A 21,951-nucleotide genomic window follows, 5' to 3' on the forward strand; every position below is an offset into this window, starting at 1 on the left:
TATCTTATTGTGGGAGAGTATCTAACCTTGCATACTTGCTTTGCAGGATTAAATTGGATTTTATTCTTGTAAAGTGTAAACACACTCACACAACCAGAGAGACACAATATTTAGATCGGAGATTTCTGCTGCCAGCTGAATGTTACTTTGTGAAGTTCAAATTAAATATTACCTGCTTTGCTAAAGCAACGAGGTCAATATAAGGTTAGACAATCATTTCTTTTTTTCTTTTTTTTTGTTTTTTTGAGTAAAAGCCAATCATTCCTTTTTTCTAGCCCTTCGGTCTTAATATTGTTTTCTTTTTGGTTACATAGAGGTAAGTGAAGCCCATGTTCACTAAGGTCTGTAGACACGCCCGTTGTACCTTACTAAATTGTAGCTAAGATGTAATTGAAAACATGTTTAGGAGAAGTTCCTTTTAAAGATTGCTTTCTAATTTATAAACCATAATAAATATTGTGCCGGACAAATAAGCACCAAGTTTTCTTTACTTCACTTTAGATAACACACCAGCCTGTTTTTCTTCTAATTGATGCTTGTAGTGTGGGGCATGAGGAAGGTTTTTTGCCATGGGAGGTTTACTGCAAGTTTTGTTGCTAAATAAGTGTGCTTGTTACTACAGTTTGTAAGAGATAACAAAATAAAAGGAATAGGGTACTTGAAGTAATTGATTTTATGTTACTCAATTCAGCTTAAAAAAGCATAAGAATTATCTTTAGAATAAAGTTCGTACGCAAAGATTTATTTACCTATTATTTCTATTATGACGTTGGTAATAGTGTGATGTTTTGAAGTATCCCACATAGGAAACTTATGAAACATTTGTCATATATATAAAAGTGTACCAAATTGTGTAAGTTACGACCTTACTTGAACAGGATCTGTTCTATAGGCTCGTACCTCTGTAACCTTAGGTTCTAAGGAGACAGGAAACCAAGTCTGGTGGATGAATTATAACCGTGCGATTAGAGCGTGATTAACAGCTACCGTTGATCTAGGTCATTTGGTGCAGTAGAGGATCGTTTCCTAGTACACTGTACCGGGGGTGATCGCACGGTGTTCTGACAGACTGTCTTTTTTATTTTTGCTGCAGATTGAAACTTCACAAAATATTTACAAAATAGGTAAATTTGTTAAAATATAATTTATAATATTCTCTAAAATAGACAATTGTAATAAAACTTTAGAGAATATATATCAATCTAATTCCAACAAATTTACATATTTCGTAAATTTAACTTATATATCTGATGTATAGATTTAAAAAACCAATATATATATATATATATATAAGTCAAAACACCTCTAATTTTCCTTTCATTTTCTTCTACCCAAGTTGAAGAAATAAGGGGGCTACAATGGTATTTTAGGCTAAGTATAATTAGACATGTATGATGTATCAAACCCTAAAGTTTTTGCCGAGAAAAGTCTGACCGAATTGCCAATTAAAAGGAGCAATATTCAAAGAAGTAGAAGTTCTACGATCACTGGCTGTGACACGAAAAGAGAGTGACTGACCAACCAAAACAACATTTGATTGCCAATTTTGGCCCCAATTGCGGGTCATGCTCATCCACCCTGTTCTTGAACCCTTCACACTTGCATTCACAATATCACCCGCACCTGCCACGTTGGTTATTAATACCAAGTTGAAGTAACGAAAACCATTGATTGTGAATCTAATTCCTCCCTTCTTTCTGCATGGCACCCTGTAAAAATTCAAATAATATCATTTTAATTTTTTTTATAAATAAATATTATATTGATTATTGAAATTTGACTTGACTAATTTTTTTCTTTCTTTGTACGAATAAAATTGTTACGATTCTCATTAAATAGTAAAAATTAAATAAATGAAATTTAGCAAATTATTGAGTTAGGGAGCCACTTATTATACTCCATTTTTTTATCAAGTACAATAGTTATGTGTAACAGTGTAAGTATGACACACGTATGTGGAACAAAATCATATTTTATTACTAATGATACAAATTACTTATATTATTCCATACGTTCATTTTTTTGTCAATTTTATAATTTTCATTTAGAGAGATTTTTATATAAGGTTTTTGAGAGATATTCTATATTGAAAACAAAATATATTCGTATAATATTTTGTTAAGTTTGTCTTAATATATAGTTTTATTAAATATTTTTATAATGCATATCTAGAAATATTGAGGTTAAAGTTTTCTTTGACAATTTTTTTAAAAAATAAAGTGGAGAAACAAAAATAAAGGAAGATGATAATTAATATTTTTTAGTGCTAATTCATTAGACAACTAGAATCTTCATAGTATCCTTAATTCCTCATCAATTGACGAAGCAAAGTCTTTGAATGAAAATTTCTTTATTCCAGGGTAAAGAATAAAGTTCATTTGAAATATTCTATTTCCAGTTATATTTTCATCCAATTTTAGAAGTACTCTAAGAATATTTTCTAACAAAATTCAAATAATCCATGTAAAGGATAGTACAATAAAGTTAGATGCAAGAAATAACGACTTTTTATCCACGCGATTGGATGCTATAGATTTTTTATTAGTATTTTCACTCTTTCTTTTCTCAATTACTGAGTATATTTTCTTTCATTTATTTCATTTATAAGCTCGTTGTTTTTTCATTTTATCTATATTTTTTTATTAGTATATGTAGTCTCAATGCAACGCATGATTTCCTTATATATGGTGTTATATATTCCCTTTAAAATAAAAGGAGGATATTTAAACCTATAATTCCTTTTGTTATATTGGCTTTTAATACTATGTCCATGAATTAATTCAACAAAAAGAATAGAAGATTTTAGCTTTTAGAATATGTTATTTACTCTATCAATTAATACTTACTCCTCACGTTCCTCTTAATTTCTCACATTCTATTTTAGTTTATTTGATGAATTGTGTCGTTACTATTTAGAGTCATAACACGGCCGTTTTGGCACATTTTACTTTGTATATTATCTCTCTCTCTTAATTTATAAAATTTATGTAATTTGATACTCTTGTCTTACATAAAGCAACATGTCATTGAGTCGATTTTGACTTTTGAGTCAGGTGTTTCGAATCGAATAAAAATTGAATTTTGTTAGTTATATCCTCACTAATTTTTACATAATTGTAAATTCATTATTAATCAATTAAATTGAATTTAATTATAAGGTCAAGTTAATATTAAGTCATCGAATCTATTTTAAAAACATTCTTACCAAAAACCAAAAAAATAAATGCTCCTACCAACTTACAAGTGTTTTTTAATATCGTATGGAACTATCCCAACCGTCAAATATCAGTAGTTTAATAAATTCATGACATTAGTTTACATTAGTCAAAATCATAGTAGACACAAAGGAACAACACAAAAACAGAATTCATTAAAAAAAAAAAAAAAACAGAGTAAAACAGAGGAAAAAACAGGGAAATTCTTTACCTGCGGAAAGCAACAGGAACAATGCCAGCACGGTACTCAGCAATCTTAAGAAACATAGGCATAGCAAGATCAAAATGTGGGCGAGGAGGATTACACCAACCGCCATTATCACTCGACAATGCGTAATTTGGTGGGCAAAAATTGGTAGCAGTGATGAATATAGATGGACTACTCGGGTGACACCATCTCGGATCATTAGCACATTTCAGCTCATAGCATGATCCACAACTTTGTCCATTGTTGAATAGAGCTGTGCTCAGTGCTGCTGTATTTACTCCATATCCTTCGCTATATAAGTTCCCATATCCACAAGCTCCTCCTACAAACAAAATTAAGTTAAATAATTTACTCATATTGATTAGGGCCGACTCTATAAGGGGTAAGAGGGCCCGGGCCCATTAAAAAATATTACAACAATGACGTTTTTAGAGTTAATAGTTCGTGGTCTATAATAGTAGAAGCCTAGTACCTATCAGTCTATCACTGAGAATCTAGGTTTAGTATGCATATAGAGTTGAGGATTCAACACAGTCTACATATTAGTATTGTGATTTGTCTTGGGATAAAACATTCTACTATTTTGTCTGCTAAGGTTTGTAAGAGACTGTCGAAGTACATTATATTTTAGACTTTTAAATATTAATTTAAGATTTTAGTTTAAAATGGTTTTTTAATATATCAGAGCTAAATATAGGCGAAATATTTGAAAATTTTGATATTTGACCTATGTATTAGTAAAATGATGTTATGAATGAGAAAGGAAAAAAGTTTATACCCATGGTTCCGGAGGCGTCCGAACCACCATAAAAGGTGGCATGGGCAGTTTGCCAACCGCCATTAGAGTATATTCCGGGGACACTAGCATGAATGTGGAAGAAAAGAGAGGAAAGAGTGATATATAAAGGAAGTATTATGGCAGCCATTGGTATAGGAAGGAAGGTGGTAGTTTGTATTTGTGAGTATGAAGGGGTAGAAACATAGGTGTAGTAATGGAGTATTTATAGAGGGGCAAAAAGAGTTGATTTTCTTCCGTTAATTAATGCTAGTTGCTCACTCTATTGTTGAGTAGTATTGTGTTACGTGTACTTAAGACTTTTAGTTTTTCTTTTTAGTTTATTTTTTTTAGTTTTACTTTATCGTATTTTTTTAATTTATTTTTTATTTTTTTTTAATTTGAGAACATATTTACGGCACACAGCTGCAAATGGTGAATATTTGTTCTATCCAAAATTGTTAGCTGAATTTTATCAAGTTTTGTTCACTATATTCCGACATTATTACTACTTGTAAATTGACTAATTATTTTGGTTTAATAATAAAGTTTTAATCAATTAATTTCAAATTAGCTCCAATTAGTGGAAATTCTTTTCTCAACTTTAAATTCTTTTGTTATTAACTTATCATAGATTTATAGTATAAGAGAGATTCTCTAGTGTGAACTAATGTAGTACTCCTTGCTGATGACATTTGCATAGGAGAAATTAGGGGGATAGTTAAGCTTGCAAAACATGCTTAAAAAATAATATTTTTTTTTCATTTTTAAGCCTCTTTTACTTGTGAACAAGTTTTGGGATAGTGTGTTAAAGGATTGAGTTAGTCGGGTCTGATTTTATAAAACACCCCTACATAAAAGTCTTTTAATTATTATGTACAACCAATTGAAATATTTCTTGTAATACTTTACTTTCTTTATCATTTTTGTGTTGTTGACTAAATATAGTCTTTGACAAAATAAAAAAAATTCCTTAAATTTATAAGGTAACAATTAATTTTCTCGTATTAATAAACATGCAAATTAAATTAAATAACACACTCGAAACAAATAGGCTTATGAATTATGAGTGAAGTGACAATCCCTAACTTAATTATGCAAGTGTTATCAACTATACACAAGTTAACTACCTCCATATCATTATCACCCTATATTGGCGTGATAGTGGGATTCATACGCAAGCAAAGAATCAATTCAAGTACTATGCAACTCTTCGACGTTCTACCTTAAGTTTGGAGTCATTTTTATTTTAGGATTCTATTTGGCTTTCTATCAAAAACAAAGGGTAGTTATGAAATTGAAAGAGATGTATGGAGATTATAGGAATAGAAATTTTGTACCAAAATTGAAAGAGTGTTACCAAAAAGGTCTAATGTGATATAAACTTTGCTTTACTTATAAGTTGTGTTATGAATGGCAATTGCTATTTGACCTTTTCACTTTCTTAGCTATACCTCATATTGGAATCTTCTTTTGAGTAAAAGTGATTTTTTTTTTTGAGTATAGGTTAGGCCGAAAGAATGAGAGGACTAAGAGAGAAGTAACAGGAATTTATTATGGTACCTTACTAAGGAAAAATAATATATGTTTAACAGAGATAAGATTTGATTCTCTTTTAAAAGTTGCATCTCAAGTTTCATAGCAATTGTAAATCTGGTTTTCATCTCTTTTGATTATCTTTTTTTAGTTGCGTTAAAAATTCAAAGTGGATATAAAATATTGTTTACTACTTAAGGTTGTTAATGAAAGGTTTATATTAATCTTTGTTTAGTTTTAATGCCCTATCTAACAGTTGATATTAAGTGTATTATCTTATTTTAAAGTAAGAGTTAGGAGTAGACTTGTGCAACGGGTTCGAACTTTGTTGGTTCTTGATTACGTAAGTGGGTTGAATTGATTATAGTTGTAATGAGTCAAACTTATAAGGATTCTTCGTCTTTTTTTAGATGGAGCAGACTGAAAATGGATTGTTAAGAATTTTAAATTGACCATAATCAAATATATTTAAGGGTGATTATGTTGTTAAATCTTAATATATGGTTATCTATCTAGCCTTAATTCATCACATTCATTTGAGCTCAACATGAGCTATATACGACTTATTGCACAAGCTTGATTAGGAATATATTATCATTAACTTAAGTACACCCAAATATATATGGTTTTAGGGCAATCAACTTTTTTTGGTAAGCATATAGAAAACACTAGTTAATATTATGAATTTGAATCAAAGTAAAATTAGGCATGACCTTAATGTTATAGTATTTACATGCTATTTCATATTGCTATTAATGTTGAACATATAATCAAGGTCATTATCATCTTTGTATTAAGTTTTTGCTAAATGTAATTATCATCCTCATACTAAGTTTTTGCACAAGCAGTCAAACACCATCAATTATTGGTATTATAGAACATTTAGCAAATATATGAAAGCTATCCCTTCGTAAATTATTTTTTTGGTTCGAAATAGACTAACGAATCTCTACAAATAATCATAAGTTTAAAAAAAAAACACTTAATCACTATGTTAAAACAATTTATAAATTGACTAATTAAGATAAAACGCGATTTAAGATTGATCGTGTTTATAATAACTTCTATCCTTTACTTGTTTTCCTGTCATCTTTTTACTCTATATATATGCAAAAGAACTTTCATTTAAAATAATAAATTATAAAGCACAAGAGATATGACATATAAAAAAATAAATAAATAGGATGGAGAGTACTTTAGGCAATGAGCCAATTATGACATAAAAATTTTGTGAGATGAAACTTCAATTATATGATTATAAATCCTAAATGATTGTCATTATAAGACAAATATGAAATATCTAGTCCTTTTTCACAACATTCTAAAGAGTGAATATTTTCAGCACTTTGTGTCTTTTTGTCCATATATACAAACTAAAGTTTGCATAAGTTTTAAGAAGTTTTTTAAAAGAATCGAAGGTGATTTTAATGATTTAGATGACAAGAATAAAAGAAAATCATGAAGAATTAGAGTTAATTTGAAGGAATATATGAAATTGAATTTTTTTTATTTGATAGTTGTTAGTAGTAGTTACTGTTGAATAAAGTATAATTTTTTAAGAGATAATTTCTGAAGTAAATTTATTTTGGTTTCTATAGCTAATTCCTTATAATTTAGATTAAAACTTCAGTATTATTTCGTGTGTATTTTATGCTAAAATGATAGTTCTTTTAACTTATTGCTTTATTATAATGTTATGTATTCTTTTTATAAATAAAACATTATGTAACAAATAGAGAATAAACTCTTTCAATTCATCCTTTTATTGGAACAAATTCAACATGTTATAGTCCAAAATTTAACTAAATATATCATAATATAAAAAAAAATCTTATCTATGGCATATATGTAGAGAATATATGGTCAACTTTATTTTTGATATCTTTCAATTTGATAAAATCTCGTGGTAATTTACATAAAGTTAGAAAAGGTCCTAAGGATAAGCTAAGGTTCCGTTCTTTTTTTTTTCCTTTGAAGAAATATCTAAGTTATGCTCTTTGAGTGCGTTAAAATAAAGTTAGTTGACAACTGAAATTCAATTTTACCCGCCAAATTGAAAGAAAGAATAAAAAAAGGATGGTAAATGATTCACTCTCTAGTAGAAGTAATTCCATATAAAGTTAGCGGGGCTTTAGATAGCCCAACATGAAAGTAGGGCCCACTTAATTACCCGCATATAACGGGCCACGTATTGCGCCGTGCATAAACCGTACAATAGCTACACGGTCTACATTCAAAAAAATTTAGGTGAAACTTCTACTAAATTTTTGTTAAATAATTGGGTTAAATCATGTTAATTTTAATATATAACTCTTGTGAGAGACCACCTCTCAAATAAACGATCTCAAAAAAAAATCTATATTTTTATTTTCTCTTTAAATTGTATTATTTGGATTATTTAGCCCATAAATCTAATGCGTTTCTTGGAGAGACCGTCTCTGAAAACAATTTGTGATTTTAGTATATTCCCTTCTTTTATTGATTGTGCACTTTAAAAAATATTAGCTAAAAAAATTAAAGAAGTTTTTGGATGTTGGTGTGATTATTAAATTTAAAAAATATAAATAAATAGAGTATAAATTCTTTGGATAAAGAGAAAACTAAGTAATTTTGTTGAAATAAATATAATAAAAATATAAAAGAGATATATTGAGTGTTGGTAGGTTACTGTTAAATGAAAAAAATTGTAAATGGAATAATATATTTAAATTTATTTTTAATTACAAGACAGATTGAAGAAATAAAAGACTAATTGATAATTAAACCTGTTACCTTTTCTAAAAAGTATTACTCGCCCTTCAACCGAAAAAAAAAAACCTAATTTGTTATATAACTTATATAATTAAACCTAATTTGTTTTGAAAATATTTTCAAATTAGATTAAAAGTAAAAAAATTATTTACTTAATTTTCTTTTTCTTTTTTATTTTTTTTTTTTGTAAAATTAAATAAATTGACGATTTAAACTTTTTGTTTTTGAATTGGAAACAAGAAACTATTGACTAAAAAGTAGTCGCTTTGTTCTAGGTTTTGAAATTGTGTTTATTTATTGGTAATGCATGCTTTAGCATTTCTTTGCTTGCTAGCTTCCTACTCGTGTTGATATTTAGTAATATGATTTTTTTTGTTGTTTTTTTCTTTTTAAATGATACTATGATTCAACTGTTTTTTATTATTTATATTTTTATAATAATCAATTCCAAAAATTTATCGGCTCTAAAATAATTTTCATTAGAGTAATAAAAAACATTAAAATATAGAAGCAAAATTAGGTACTTTAAATTGCATTGATTAAAATTCTTGATCATTTTCATATGCTACTAATTAAAAAATGCCAATACATACAAGTACTCCTAAGTGAGGACTAGGAAAACTAAATGATAGTGTCACCCTCATCTTTTATGTCCTTATTGTCTGATATCGATCTATCTTTTTGTAACTATTAATTTATAATAAAAATAAAATATTGTTTACATGATCATTCATCTTTAGAGCATTATGTATCATATTATCATTTAAATATTTCCTTCCGAATTGATAAAATAATGTCCTCATTGACTTTTATAGTTTAGGCTTTAGAGATTAATATATTCTTTTTATCAAAAAACTAAAACAAAAATGTATTTAATAGACTAATGAACCAACAATTTTGTTGCATCAACAAATTTGAAAAGTAAGTACTTAATACTTTAAATTTACGGTAATTCATAAACTATTTTGGATGAATGTTATATAGAGAGACTTTTCAAATTACTAAATCTATTTAGGCCTATTTCCAAAACAAAATTACTAAAATACCTCTAGATAACTCAAATGCAGTCGTTGTTCCACTATAAATACCCTAATTTATATGCAAATAAGAAGCTTTTTTATAATTTTCTCAACTCTTATATTCATTACTCGTTTCATATTTCGATCACTGACTTGAGCGTCAGAGAGACTTTCCGAAAAGCAGCCCCAGACAAGTAATCCGGTTGATTCGTCTTACAGGCCTCCAACCGAACCCAATAAGTCGGATTCGTATCATAGAAGCAGAATACTCTCAATCCAAACCTTCCCCTTCCAAGCAAATTCCATGCAACTTTCTTAACAGAAACAAAATGTATTAAATTAAATGAAATGAAGAGGTGGGGAAAGAGGAGAATAAGAACCTTACTCAAGACTAATATATAAGAGTGAAAAAGTTCTTTCAACAAAAATAACAATCTTTGTGTTTGTGTATCATTATTTGATAGGGGTTATGTGTGGGCTGATGCTACAAATTAATTGATTCTTTACAAGAATTGATGGCTGATGCTATTAAAATGCGTCCCATCTACAATTGATGGAAATTAAAGGAGCAGATGTAGTAGGGGTTATCTGTGGGCTGATTTGCATGCTCCACTAAATAACAAGGCCCATTTCAAAGAAACCCATGTTAAGGTTTTGGATGCGGACTCAAAATAACTAGTCATGCATATCAATGTTCAAAGCTTTGTATAAAAATTGGTATTTGGCAATTAGTTGTTCGTTGTTAGTTTTTTTAGTCAGCTTGTTTGACCAATTGCAAATGTTGGCTGATTTTGTTGGCTTTTAAGCTCGCAAATCAGAAAAAAGTATTGGCTGTTAGTTGCTTATTAGAAAAAAGTGGGTTAACAAGCCAAAAACCAACAAAAAAAAAAGCTAACCAAATAGCTTTTTATTTTTGCATAAAAACCATTAACCAACAAAATAAGCCAACCAAAAACCCAATATAAAAACTAACATATAAACACTCTAAAATCATATTAATCGCATTAATTCTGTCTGTTGAACACTCAATAAGAAAATTATTTACGAAGAATTTATTTACCTTAATTGTCATTAGTCAAGAAAGTTTTTCTGGGTTTCTTAGTTCCTAAAAATTTACTCAATTTCTTAAATTTGTGGGCCATTAAATTCCAATTTAAATATATCAAAAAAATGCAATAACAATAATATTTCGTTACCCAACAATTGTTAGTAGCTTTTAAACGAAAATTTGGAAATCGAATGTTGGAAAATTGCTGCTGATATTATGATGCACATTGCAAAGAATTTTTCATAAACAAATTCTACTTGGGGCAATTCAATATATCAGGATTCAGGATTAAGGATTCAGGACATTAAGTTGGTTGCTCACTCATACTGCTTGCAAGAACATTTGTTAACTTTACTCAACAATAAAAAAAACTCAAATTCTCATTTAGACGGTCACGCTCGCCATGAAATAAATTATTTAAAATGTCCACATTTATGTTTATAATATTTTGATTTGAACTTGTATTTATCTCATTTTTTAAGACATGTGTTATATGGATTAAATAGCCCATTTATTATATATTATGAAAAATATAAATTTATCGTTTGAAATTGTCTCATCGGAAGATAGTTTCTCACAAAACAAGAGTATCTCTTTTTCTTTTCGTATTATTTTGTTTTGGGTCATTATCCTTTTAGGTCAATCTTTGTTCATTCTTCAACTTGTCTGTCACTCTCTCATTATGCGTCGCTTTATGGTTCTTACTAATGGACGCTCCGAGGGCATTAATAAACAAAGATAAAATAAATTTTAAATAGTATTTAAATATGTACTTAATTATCATCATCATACCCAATATTCCGCCCGAAAGCAGGGTCTGGGCGAGGAAAGGTGACAGACAATCCATACCCGTACTCTTTCATAAGGAGGATTAAAGGAAAGCAGTCGGTTTTACCTCCAAACAATAAGAGCCTTGCAAAAAAAGAATATATACTTAATATTTAATTATATAAGTATTAATTATTTTATCTTATATAACATTTATCACCAAATCAAACATAAATATATTATATCAAATAGTTTTATAATATATTCTAAATATTTTATCTTGTTAACAAACGCCCTTGAGGCATTCATCAGCATTTGCCTATTTTATTTAAGTTATTAATGTAATTTTATTTCAAATCTGGACCTACTGAAGATGGAAATTTGAAATATGAAAAGATGAAGTATGAAAATATGAAATTGTAAAAAAGATAAATTATTTAATGTTAGTAACCGATAAATTAGCGTTTTAAAACAACTTATTATTATAAAATAAGATATTTTTAAATAAGTTGCTTATAATAGCATATTTAAAATTAATTATACAGTTACTGGGTACCAATACTCAACTATTTGCCAAACAACACCCTTTAATTTATAAAAAGTTTCTGTACTTGGTCTACAACAATATTAGTATGTTACCCACTTAGGCTTCAAGAAGGGTTAATTTGTTTTACAACAGGAATGTATATTGATGTATGATTTGGAAATATATTCTAGTTTACTATACCAATTTATTTTATCTTGACTAACGAACGCATTGAGTGCGTCCATTCAGTACAAGCAGAACTTTTTATGCAATATAAATAATTTTGGATATTGATGTCCAATTATTATATTAGAGTATAGATTTATAGGTAAACTAAAATAATTTATAAACTAAAAATTAACTACTCTTGTGAGAGATCATATCTCTAAAAATGATAACCTCAAAACATAAAACTCATATTCTTATTTTCTTTTTAAGTTGTATTAATTAGGGTATTTAGACCATAAATATGATATGTTTCTTAATAAGACTAACTATTACAACAATTAATGATTAAAAATACGATTCACAACAATTCACTCACAATCGTTGTTGAAACCTTGAGCCTTAATATCTAATATATGTACTAATTTAAAATTTTTGAAACTTAGTCCATAGAATAATTAAAAAAATTATGAAAACCATCCTCTAAAATAAAAATATAGATTAAAATTATATTATATCATATAATAAAAAAAAGTTCTTTTAATAAAATACTTCTATAATAGAGGTTTACATTAACTCAATGATCAATTTAGGATAAAACCAAACATCGCTACCTTTTTTATTTTATCGCCACTCTTTTATTAATGAAATGATGAAAATGCCCATGGACTTAAAATAACAACAACAACAATAATAATAATAATAATAATAGTAATAATAATAATAAAAATAATATTTTATAAAAAAAAAATATAATAATAATAATAATAATAATAATAATAATAATAAAAATAACAATAATAATAATAATAATAATAATAATAATAATAATTATTATTATTATTATTATTATTATTATTATTATTATTATAAAAATAATAAAAATAATAAAAATAAAAATAATGATAATAAAAATAAAAATAATATTTAAAAAAACATAAATAATAATAATAATAATAATAATAATAATAATAATAATAATAATAATATAATAATAATAATAATAATAATATTTTTTAAATTTTTTTAAAAATTATTTTTATTATTATTGTTATTTTTATTATTATTTTTTTTTTATTTTTTTTTTTTAAAATTATTTTTATTTTTATTATCATTATTATTATTTTTATTATTTTTATAATAATAATAATAATAATAATAATAATAATAATAATAACAACAACAATAATAATAAAAATAATAATAAAAATAATAAAAAAAATAATAAAAATAATATTTTAAAAAAATATATAATAATAATAATAATAATAATAATAATAATAATGATAATAATAATTATAATAATAATAACAACAACAACAACAATAATAATAATAATAATAATAATAATAATAATAATAATAATAATATTTAAAAGGATAATAGCAATAATAATATTAATAATAATAATAATAATAATAATAATAATAATAATAATAATAATAATATTTTTAAAAAATTTGAAAAAAAAACCCTTTGATTTTTTTATTTTTAAATTTTTTTTAATTATTATTATCATTATTTTTTTTTTAAATATTATTTTTATTTTTATTATTGTTATTATTATTATTATTATTATTATTATTATAGTGCAGGGGCAATATAATCAATTTATTAAAATAGGGAGGGCGACTAAATGAAAAGGATGACGATGTTTAAGGATTGCGTAAAGAAACAACTAAAATAATTATTTTTGTTCAAGGTTGTGAGTTGTACATGATTTGATAGAAGTTGATTGATTAAAGATCAATTTTACTTGATTAGAATCTTCTCCATTACTTTTTTATATTATACATGCTAAAATTATTTTCACAACTATTTTAGAATAAAAATAAAATCTTAAAATCCCACTTATTTTCTATTATCAAGCAATTCTAATTATTAAATTAAATAATAGACTATCCATTACATTTTAAATAAGGAAGAGGATAGATCACATAATTTCTGAATTAGAGTTTTTTTTGGTGAATATGCAGATATGCTTGAGTAGTTTGATTTCACGTGATGAAAATTTACGAATTTGCTACTTTTTGATACGTTCGAGGCTTTGAGGTTTAAAATGCTGATATTCTGTATTTATTCTTAGATTATGAAATCATTATTTTTGATAAATATTATTTTTTATGAAATTTAATACATAATTTAGAATATTTATATCTTAAATGTTATTTAACTAAAAATAACAAAAATTTGATATAATAAAAGTATACAATTAGATGGTTCGAATAAGATCCCACTTAACTATATTATTTCTTGTAGAACGATTTAGATAGAAAAATAGTTAATTAATTTATTCGGAGAGGAAGATGAGCAAATATGTAAAATGACTATTTTTTTCATTACCCAAAATTTCAATAGGTATTTATAGTCATCAATATTGGTTACAAGCTTACTTTTTCTAGCAACTTCTATAATAAAATCTTAGATATTTTTATTTTTTAATTCTTTAGTTTTTTCTATGTTTAATATTTTTTTAAATATTAGATTTTTATAGATTACTTTCAACATTACTTATGCATTAGCCGCAATATATAAAATAATCTTGAAAGATGAATAGTGCCATTATGTCTAATATAGCGAGCATTTCAGAATGGAGGGGGTATACTTTCTTTATTCTGAAATACTAGCTACATAACGATTTTTGACTATTTACTGTTCATACTTATTTATATATTGCGGCTAATGTGCAAGAAAAATATAGTCAAGTGCGATTCTGTTTGAATTGTCTAGTCGCACACAATTCATAATATTAAGTTTTTTTAGACATGTATAGTTCAATATATAAATGATCAAAATCATACATTAGATTACATAAAAAATTAATCATATATAGGTGTTCATTCGGGTCATCGGATCGGTTTCGGACGGGTGTAATTCGGCTCGGTCGGATTTCGAATTGGTAAATTTTCGGTTGTATGCAATAACGGGTCATACTCGGGTCAGATCGGTTAGTTACGGGTCGGTTTAACAACGGTTGTTTGCATTATCGGGTTCAAACTGGTTTGTCATCGGTTGAAATTCAAGTCGCGTGTCAATCGAGCTCGGGTTGTCATCGGTCTAACATTAGTTTGGTTTTTTCGGGCACAAATCGGGTTCGCGCTTTATTTTTTGAGTAGTTATCGGTTACGGACAACTATTGATCGGGTCAATATCGAAATAAGTTAATAGTCGGGTTTTTAATTGATGTATGCTCATTTACTTACAAAAAATAATTACCAATTGTTTTATCGGATATAGCAGATCAATTTATTTCAATTATATATATATATATATATATATATATATATATATATATATATATATATATATGAGACTATTATTTAACAATGCATCATGTTGCTACTTTTGATAATTGATTGAATATTAAAACTCGATAATCGAAACTAGATTTGTTTGAATGAATAAGAATAATCTAAACTATCTTATAGGCTATTACATAGTTAGACTTATTAGTGTTATTGAGTACTCTAAACTAATAGTCCCTCCAATCCAAAGTAATTCTCTCGATTTCTTTTTAGGCTTGTTATTAACTTATTAGAAATTTAGAATATATTACTAGAGGGAGAATTTATGCAAATTTCAAATGAGATATTTGTTTTTAATTAGAGGGAGTATAAGCTATTAGAATATATATTACTTTATTACACTAATAATCGATCGTATTTCTAAGTTTGATAATTGAAACTTATTATAATAAAGTGAATTAGATTAATCAAGTAATCATAACCATTTTATATGATATTATGTATTTATACTTATTAGTAACCTTGAATACTTTAAACCAATAAATCTATTACACTAATAATTGATCGTATTTAATTTAAAGCTTAATAATGTTCGGAACTAGACCTATTGGAGTGAATGAAATTAATACAAACTATCTTATTAGTTATAGTTATAGACTACCATTGACAGTTAACTCAACGTTATTACTTATTACTGATCTTGAATACTCTAAAGTAATTTATAGGCTATTAATAATCGATCATAATTCAAAGTTCACTTATCGTAATTCGATCTATTATAGTAAATGAAACTAATGCTCCACCTTTTTTGTTACTTTGAATTAAATAGCCTAAATTATGCAATTTGACCAAATTCAATAATAAAAATATTTAATATTTGATATACAATATTTATATTACTCAAATAAATTATTTTAGATAACTAATTGTCCAATTTGATGAATATATTACTCAATTGATACATGACTTATTCTAAGTCGTTGATCTTTGTATATAGACGTGTGAGATATTACCATCTTAGCAATCCATGAGTTGTACTTGCACAAAATGTTATTGGTTATTAAGATAGCACACGGATAAGGTGTTTTAGGCGTTAGATTTATAATGCTAATATCAGATCAACGGTCAAGAATAGACACGACACTCTCATTTGAAAAAAAAAGGGAATAGGCGTGATTGCGTGAAGATGTTATTGGTTTATAATTGATATCAATATCATGGGGAATCTTATTTATTTATGGGGAATCTTATTTATTTATATATAATCTTGTTTACAATGTTTCAATATTGGAAATTAGTTTTCCAATATTCAAAAAATCATAATTAGAAAACTGAAATTGGACCTAATTTGCTGAAATTAGGGCTGGCAAAAGCTGACCCGACCTACTAAGCTGATATGAATCCGACCCGAAATTAGCGGGTTTGGGTTTAGATTTTTGACTCAACTAATTAAATGGGTCAACCCGACATGATCTGTTTATTAAATGGGTTAGGTTCAGGTTGAATATGTAAACCTGAAAAAACCCTGTTTAACCCATTTATTAAATGGGTCAATCAGGTCAGATCGACCCATATTTTAACTCATTTATTAACCCATTGAAAATTTTAAATAAAGTCATAAAAATGACTAGATAAGTGATAAATCATAAACCCTAAAAATCTAAAATAATCATAAACCATTAAACGCACTGAAAGTTCTAGTCTTTTTATTTGGTGTAAGACGAAAGAATTTTGTAAATTCAGTTTTATTACTACTCATCCTAACTTACTCTAATGTAAAGATCAGTTAACAAGGTATTTCTTATTTCTAATTCTCAAAATACTACATTTTTGGATTACTTTCAAAAAAAAAAACATTGTTGTAGTGACTAGTGAAAGCACAATATCCCACATCGGTCAAGAAAAAAGTGCAAGGCAATGCTATGCATATAAATAACAAAACCTGCTTCTCTTTATTTTCACGCAGCCACGCAGTGAGCACAAAGCGAACTATTCTTTCGCCTTTTACTAAAGAATACCGTGTGCTCGTTGCATTATGTGGCATATGTTTATTTTTGGAGGAAGCCTTTAATTAAGGTTTCCAATAAATCTAGTCTAATTTGTTTAACTTAATGATGTTGATATAAATATTGGTTTCTGTTACTGGAAACTTAACTTTTTGAAGTGCCTAGTAGTTATTTTACCCATTTAATTAAATGGGTCAGGTTCAGGTTAAAAGGGTCTATTGACTCATTTATATATGACCCGAATCTGAAAATTGAAACTAGGTGAAAAATTGATTCGGATTTATAACGGTTCGATTAATAATCCGTTCGGGTTTGTATTAGTTCGATTAATAATCGGTTCGGGTTTGTATCAGTTCGGGTTAAAAACAGTTCGATCTTAATCGGTTTTAGCCAGGTTGCATTCGGTTACGTGCATAATTCAGGTCGGATTTGACTCGGGTCGATCATTGTTGAGTTCGAATAACATCGGTTAACGTTTATATGTCGGTTATAAAATACGGTTGCAGTTCGAGTTCGATTTTTCCCTTTTCAGTTATCAAACTGTTCGAGTGCAATATCGGTTCGGATAATGCCGGTTCGGAAAACCTAAAAAATTAATATTTTTTCAGGTCAGATAATTTTCGATTCCGAATAAGATTTTCGGGTCGGGTTAGATTTGAACAGCTCTTAACTCTTGTATAGTAAAACAGAGAAAATATTAACTATACATGCTCACATTTTTCCTCTAAACCCCTCCCGCTTTAAACAAGAGATTTCCATCCTTTTAAATTCCTTTTCTTCTTTTCCTTCCAATTCTTTCAAGCCAAACATAATATTAAAAGTTGATTCAGTGACTAAAGAAATTTCGTTAAATTGTGTTGATGTTGATGATCAAGTTTTTATGTATTGAAACTTGATGTTATTTATGCAAAAATGGCTCAATATGAAGTAGAATAAATGATTATTTTGTTATTCCTGAATTAGATTATTTGTAATGTTGACTGTTGTTTACTTATAGTATGGAGGATATTTGTCAAATTTATACATTTTCTCTGATTGTTTTTGAAATGTCTCTGAATTATGGTGCTATCGAATAGAGAATCAGATTTTGGAGTTAATGTACCAAAGGCACCTAGATCCAAAAGAGTAAGTTCGTTTGATTGAATTTTCGCCCATTTTATTGTTAGGGCGGAGCAAAAATTGACGAATGCTATAGAAGCCGAGTGTAATTTTAAAAATTATGATATTTTTCTAACAATTTGTATCTTAAAACACCTCACATATACTAACTAATTTAATATTGAGGCCTCTAATTTTTCTAGGCTCTATACAGTCGAACATGCTTAGAGACTTGCATATATATTGGGCGAGCTAATTTTCCTATAACCATATGGTTTTGAGAAACAATGAACCTCACCAAGTGTACGTGCAAGTCAACGCTCTTGACCCATGAATTTGTAGGCCCGAGCCCATGAGTGTCCCATGTCTGCACGAGTGGGCTATACGGTAAGAGTATGTGAAGAATTGCCACACTCTAATACCTCCTATTTTCATTGCATAATTTTGACATCATAATGCATTGGCTCTAGAAGAGGGGGATTCCACCGAAAACCCATATCGATGGCCAAGTACGTGCATTTGAGATGCTGTCTACAGTTGCTGGAAAGTTTTCAGAAGAGAGAGAATATTCTTATGCATCAAGTACTGCAACTGTGAAGTTCAAGAAATGTGGAATTGATAAAGATAAGGTAAGACCTCATGATGAACATGGTAACTCATGAGGGTACTGTTTTATCTTTGGGAAAATTTTACATGATAGGATCGAACTTTCATAAAGTGCCGGTGGTAGTATTTTTGTAAGATTTTTCCACATAGCAGCATCTAGTTTATGCCTTATTTAACTGTCTTAGCATTCTCCGTTAAATTCTTGTCAATTTCCGTTTAATTTACCATTTTAATGTTTCTACCATTATTAATCGTTGAATGTTGTCTTTATAATTTTCTCTAAACCATTCTTATATTCTCAAATATTTAATTCACCAATTTGATGTTTAATTCATCGACGCTGTCAAATATATAGGGCAAATTATTAAGACAACAACCAACACTTAATAAAGATAGAAACTTTAAAATGGTGAATTAAACGGAAACCGACAAAAATTTAACGGAAAATGCTACGACAGTTAGATAAGGCATAAACTGAATGCTATCATGTGGAAAATTTTTACAAAAATACTATCACCGACATTTCATAGAAATTTAATGCTAGCATGTGAAATTTTCCTTTATTTTTTGGCCTTCAAAATTTAAGGGGAGTAATTCTGGAGATATTATTACGGCTAACAAGCCAGTACCTACACCTACTACATTTCAGGAATATATTGAGTTATCCTGTTTAAATCCTAATTGTTTCTTTAAACTTAAAAACACAGCAAACACATTTAAGAAGCCAAAAATTGTGAAAGCCCGTGATTTGCCGAAGGAATATGAAAATTTTGACACGAGTGTAGGAGAAAAAAGTCAAACTAATATAACAATGGTAATTAAAGATGCAAGTGAATAAAGTTGATGGAGGAAAAATGTTGAAATAGTAAATTAAAAAAGATAGAATAAAAAAATATTGATTTCCCTCATTTAAAAGTAAATGATTCCCCAACTCTCCCCCACGATAAATTTATACCTCAAAATAAAGGAACTAATTGTTATTTTCTTTATTTTTCATTACCTTCTAATTAATTCTTCTACCTCTCTAACAATTAAATTTCTTTAATCATCTATCTAACTAACTTTGTTTTTCTAGTTTGACTTTTATTCACCCCGTAAATATTTGCTCTCAATCCAAGTGACGCCTTAGACGTGAACTTTTTAGAAGAGAATTGGAACTAATTAAGAGTATTTTTTTAGTAGCTTCAGACGATGGAGTAAAGCGATCTAATCCTATCAAGAGTCCTTGTTATAAAATCGACCATACCATTCAAGAAATGGAGATTAATTGATCGAATTTAGTGACGTTTGATGAAGGTATCAGTTGTGAGAGTGTTACCAAATCACATTAAAAAGGCGTAGATGATGAGAAGAATGGTTCAGCTGGGAAACTGCGTGAAGATTGATTATTGTATGAGTTATGTCATTAATTGGATGTATATTTTAATCTTACATTTAAATGTGCTATCCATGCAGTGCAGCTTAGTATCAAGTCGTTTAAAGTTCCAGAAGTTATCATTGAGGTTTCGGAGAGTACAACTATTGAGACACTCAAAGGTATGCAACAACAATTCTATCTGTATGTGAAAATTGTACTAATAATTTAGATATTTCCAGTTTGTTTTTCTTCTGCATTAGTGATCAAGTTTTTCTTAATTTACTCATGATATTCCAAGTTGTAGTTATATGTATTTGTTCATGTCCATCTATATCATTCATGATAATCAATTGATCATGAAATTCCCTCGAGTAGTGTTTTAAATTATAGATTTCAATTATGAAATCATAAATGAATAATTTGAGAATGACAAGGTTTGAGTAGTCATTCTCAAATTCTTAACTTTAACTACTTTAAAAACAATGGTAGAATTTGATACAAATTCAAATTTGAAAATTTTTGATTTGCCAAAAAATAAATTTGAGCCAATTTCAAATTTCCAAATGAAATCATCGTTTCCAAACATGACATTAGAGGATTGTATTAGAGGCTGTGAAGACTCTACTTGGTGGTGGATTATGTGTTGGCATACTTTTCCAAGGAAAGAAGATTCGAGATGACAACAAAACACTGCTCCAGTCTGGTATATCTCAAAGTCACAATATAGACACAGTTGAGTTTGTGTTAGTGCCAAACAGTTCAACCGAACCGTCTACACCTATATGTCCTCGGGAAATCCCTGCTCCATTTCGTTTTGACTCGCCTAAATTTGATGAGTGTTTGTCTGCGTAATTTCTGTACTTCTATAATTTCTTACTTTGTTTACTACATGGTGTCGTGCATTTGATTAATAGCGGTTTAGGTGTTTCTTTCAAATCTCAGGCTAACAATAACGATGATAGATTTGTGGCCGACACACCGAATGAATCTTCTATAACTGACTCAAACAGAGCATCGGGAAGTGTTATGGACTTGGTTCCACCTCTTACTGCTGAACTGACCAACAAAAAAGTTTACAACTCTAAGACTATGGTGCCTGTCTCAGAGGCTAGCATGGAACCTCTAGCTGTGGTGCTCGTGAACCATAGATCCAAACGTGATGATATTGGACATCGTCGCACCAGGCGGCCTTTCTCTGTTTCTGAGGCAGAAGCACTTGTTCAAGCAGTAGAGAAACCCGGAACAGGAAGGTACATGACTATTATGCGCCCTCCATTTGTGGGTTTTTGGTGCTATTGTGATCTTTTTCTTTCTTCATTGTGCATCGAGTAAAAATTAGGTTATTTTCTGATGTATGTTTTTTTTTTTTCGTATCTTGGCGTGATGTTAAACTGTGCTCCTTTGAGAAGGCTAAGCCTAGAACCTACGTTGATTTATAGGTAAGAGGCCTTTTGTTGTAGACATATCACAGTAGTTCACTCAATCCCTATCTTGTCGTAGTGATGGTAATTTAGTCTGAATTCGCCCCTAATTTGATTCGATTTAAAGAATTTAATCTGATTCGAGTCCGTGAAAAATAATATCCGATTCTAAATCCGATATATAGTCCAAGTTCGATTCAGAGACAG

At 28.2% G+C, this 21,951-nt stretch overlaps 1 protein-coding gene, 1 long non-coding RNA gene and 2 other non-coding genes across 7 annotated transcripts in view; 3 read left to right on the plus strand and 1 right to left on the minus strand.

Moving 5' to 3' along the window:
* The window catches only part of LOC130803548 (uncharacterized), a 29,891-nt gene extending 28,584 nt beyond the window's left edge, over positions 1–1,307 (plus strand). For all 4 annotated transcript variants that reach the window (XR_009039924.1, XR_009039926.1, XR_009039925.1 and 1 more), the window contains one exon: positions 47–1,307. This is a non-coding gene — a long non-coding RNA (uncharacterized LOC130803548). The remainder of the gene's footprint in view (positions 1–46) is intronic.
* On the plus strand, positions 861–1,071 carry LOC130804934 (small nucleolar RNA U3). The gene has a single exon (XR_009040112.1). It is a non-coding gene; the product is annotated as a small nucleolar RNA U3 (small nucleolar RNA).
* On the minus strand, positions 1,303–4,415 carry LOC130803547 (expansin-A4-like). Its single transcript, XM_057667709.1, has 3 exons — positions 4,202–4,415; positions 3,427–3,745; positions 1,303–1,709 (listed from the first exon to the last, which is right to left on the minus strand). The coding sequence occupies exons 1-3, from the start codon at positions 4,347–4,349 to the stop codon at positions 1,400–1,402; spliced, it is 777 nt and encodes a 258-aa protein (XP_057523692.1). The 5' UTR covers positions 4,350–4,415; the 3' UTR covers positions 1,303–1,399.
* A 12,805-nt stretch (positions 4,416–17,220) lies between these two features.
* Positions 17,221–17,336, plus strand: LOC130804896 (U5 spliceosomal RNA). The gene has a single exon (XR_009040077.1). It is a non-coding gene; the product is annotated as a U5 spliceosomal RNA (small nuclear RNA).
* Positions 17,337–21,951: the final 4,615 nt, after the last annotated feature.

Source organism: Amaranthus tricolor, chromosome 17, assembly GCF_026212465.1.
Source record: "Amaranthus tricolor cultivar Red isolate AtriRed21 chromosome 17, ASM2621246v1, whole genome shotgun sequence".
In the NCBI taxonomy this organism is placed as follows: Eukaryota; Viridiplantae; Streptophyta; class Magnoliopsida; order Caryophyllales; family Amaranthaceae; genus Amaranthus; species Amaranthus tricolor.

What these genes read in the sequence shown, in the direction of transcription:
- LOC130803547 (XM_057667709.1), bottom strand. Translation starts at nt 4,349, where the DNA reads ATGGCTGCCATAATACTTCCTTTATATATCACTCTTTCCTCTCTTTTC. An exon ending in GGACGCCTCCGGAACCATGG is followed by an intron (nt 3,746 to 4,201) that starts GTATAAACTTTT and finishes TTTTGTTTGTAG; the next exon opens with GAGGAGCTTGTGGATATGGG. An exon ending in GTTCCTGTTGCTTTCCGCAG is followed by an intron (nt 1,710 to 3,426) that starts GTAAAGAATTTC and finishes GAATTTTTACAG; the next exon opens with GGTGCCATGCAGAAAGAAGG.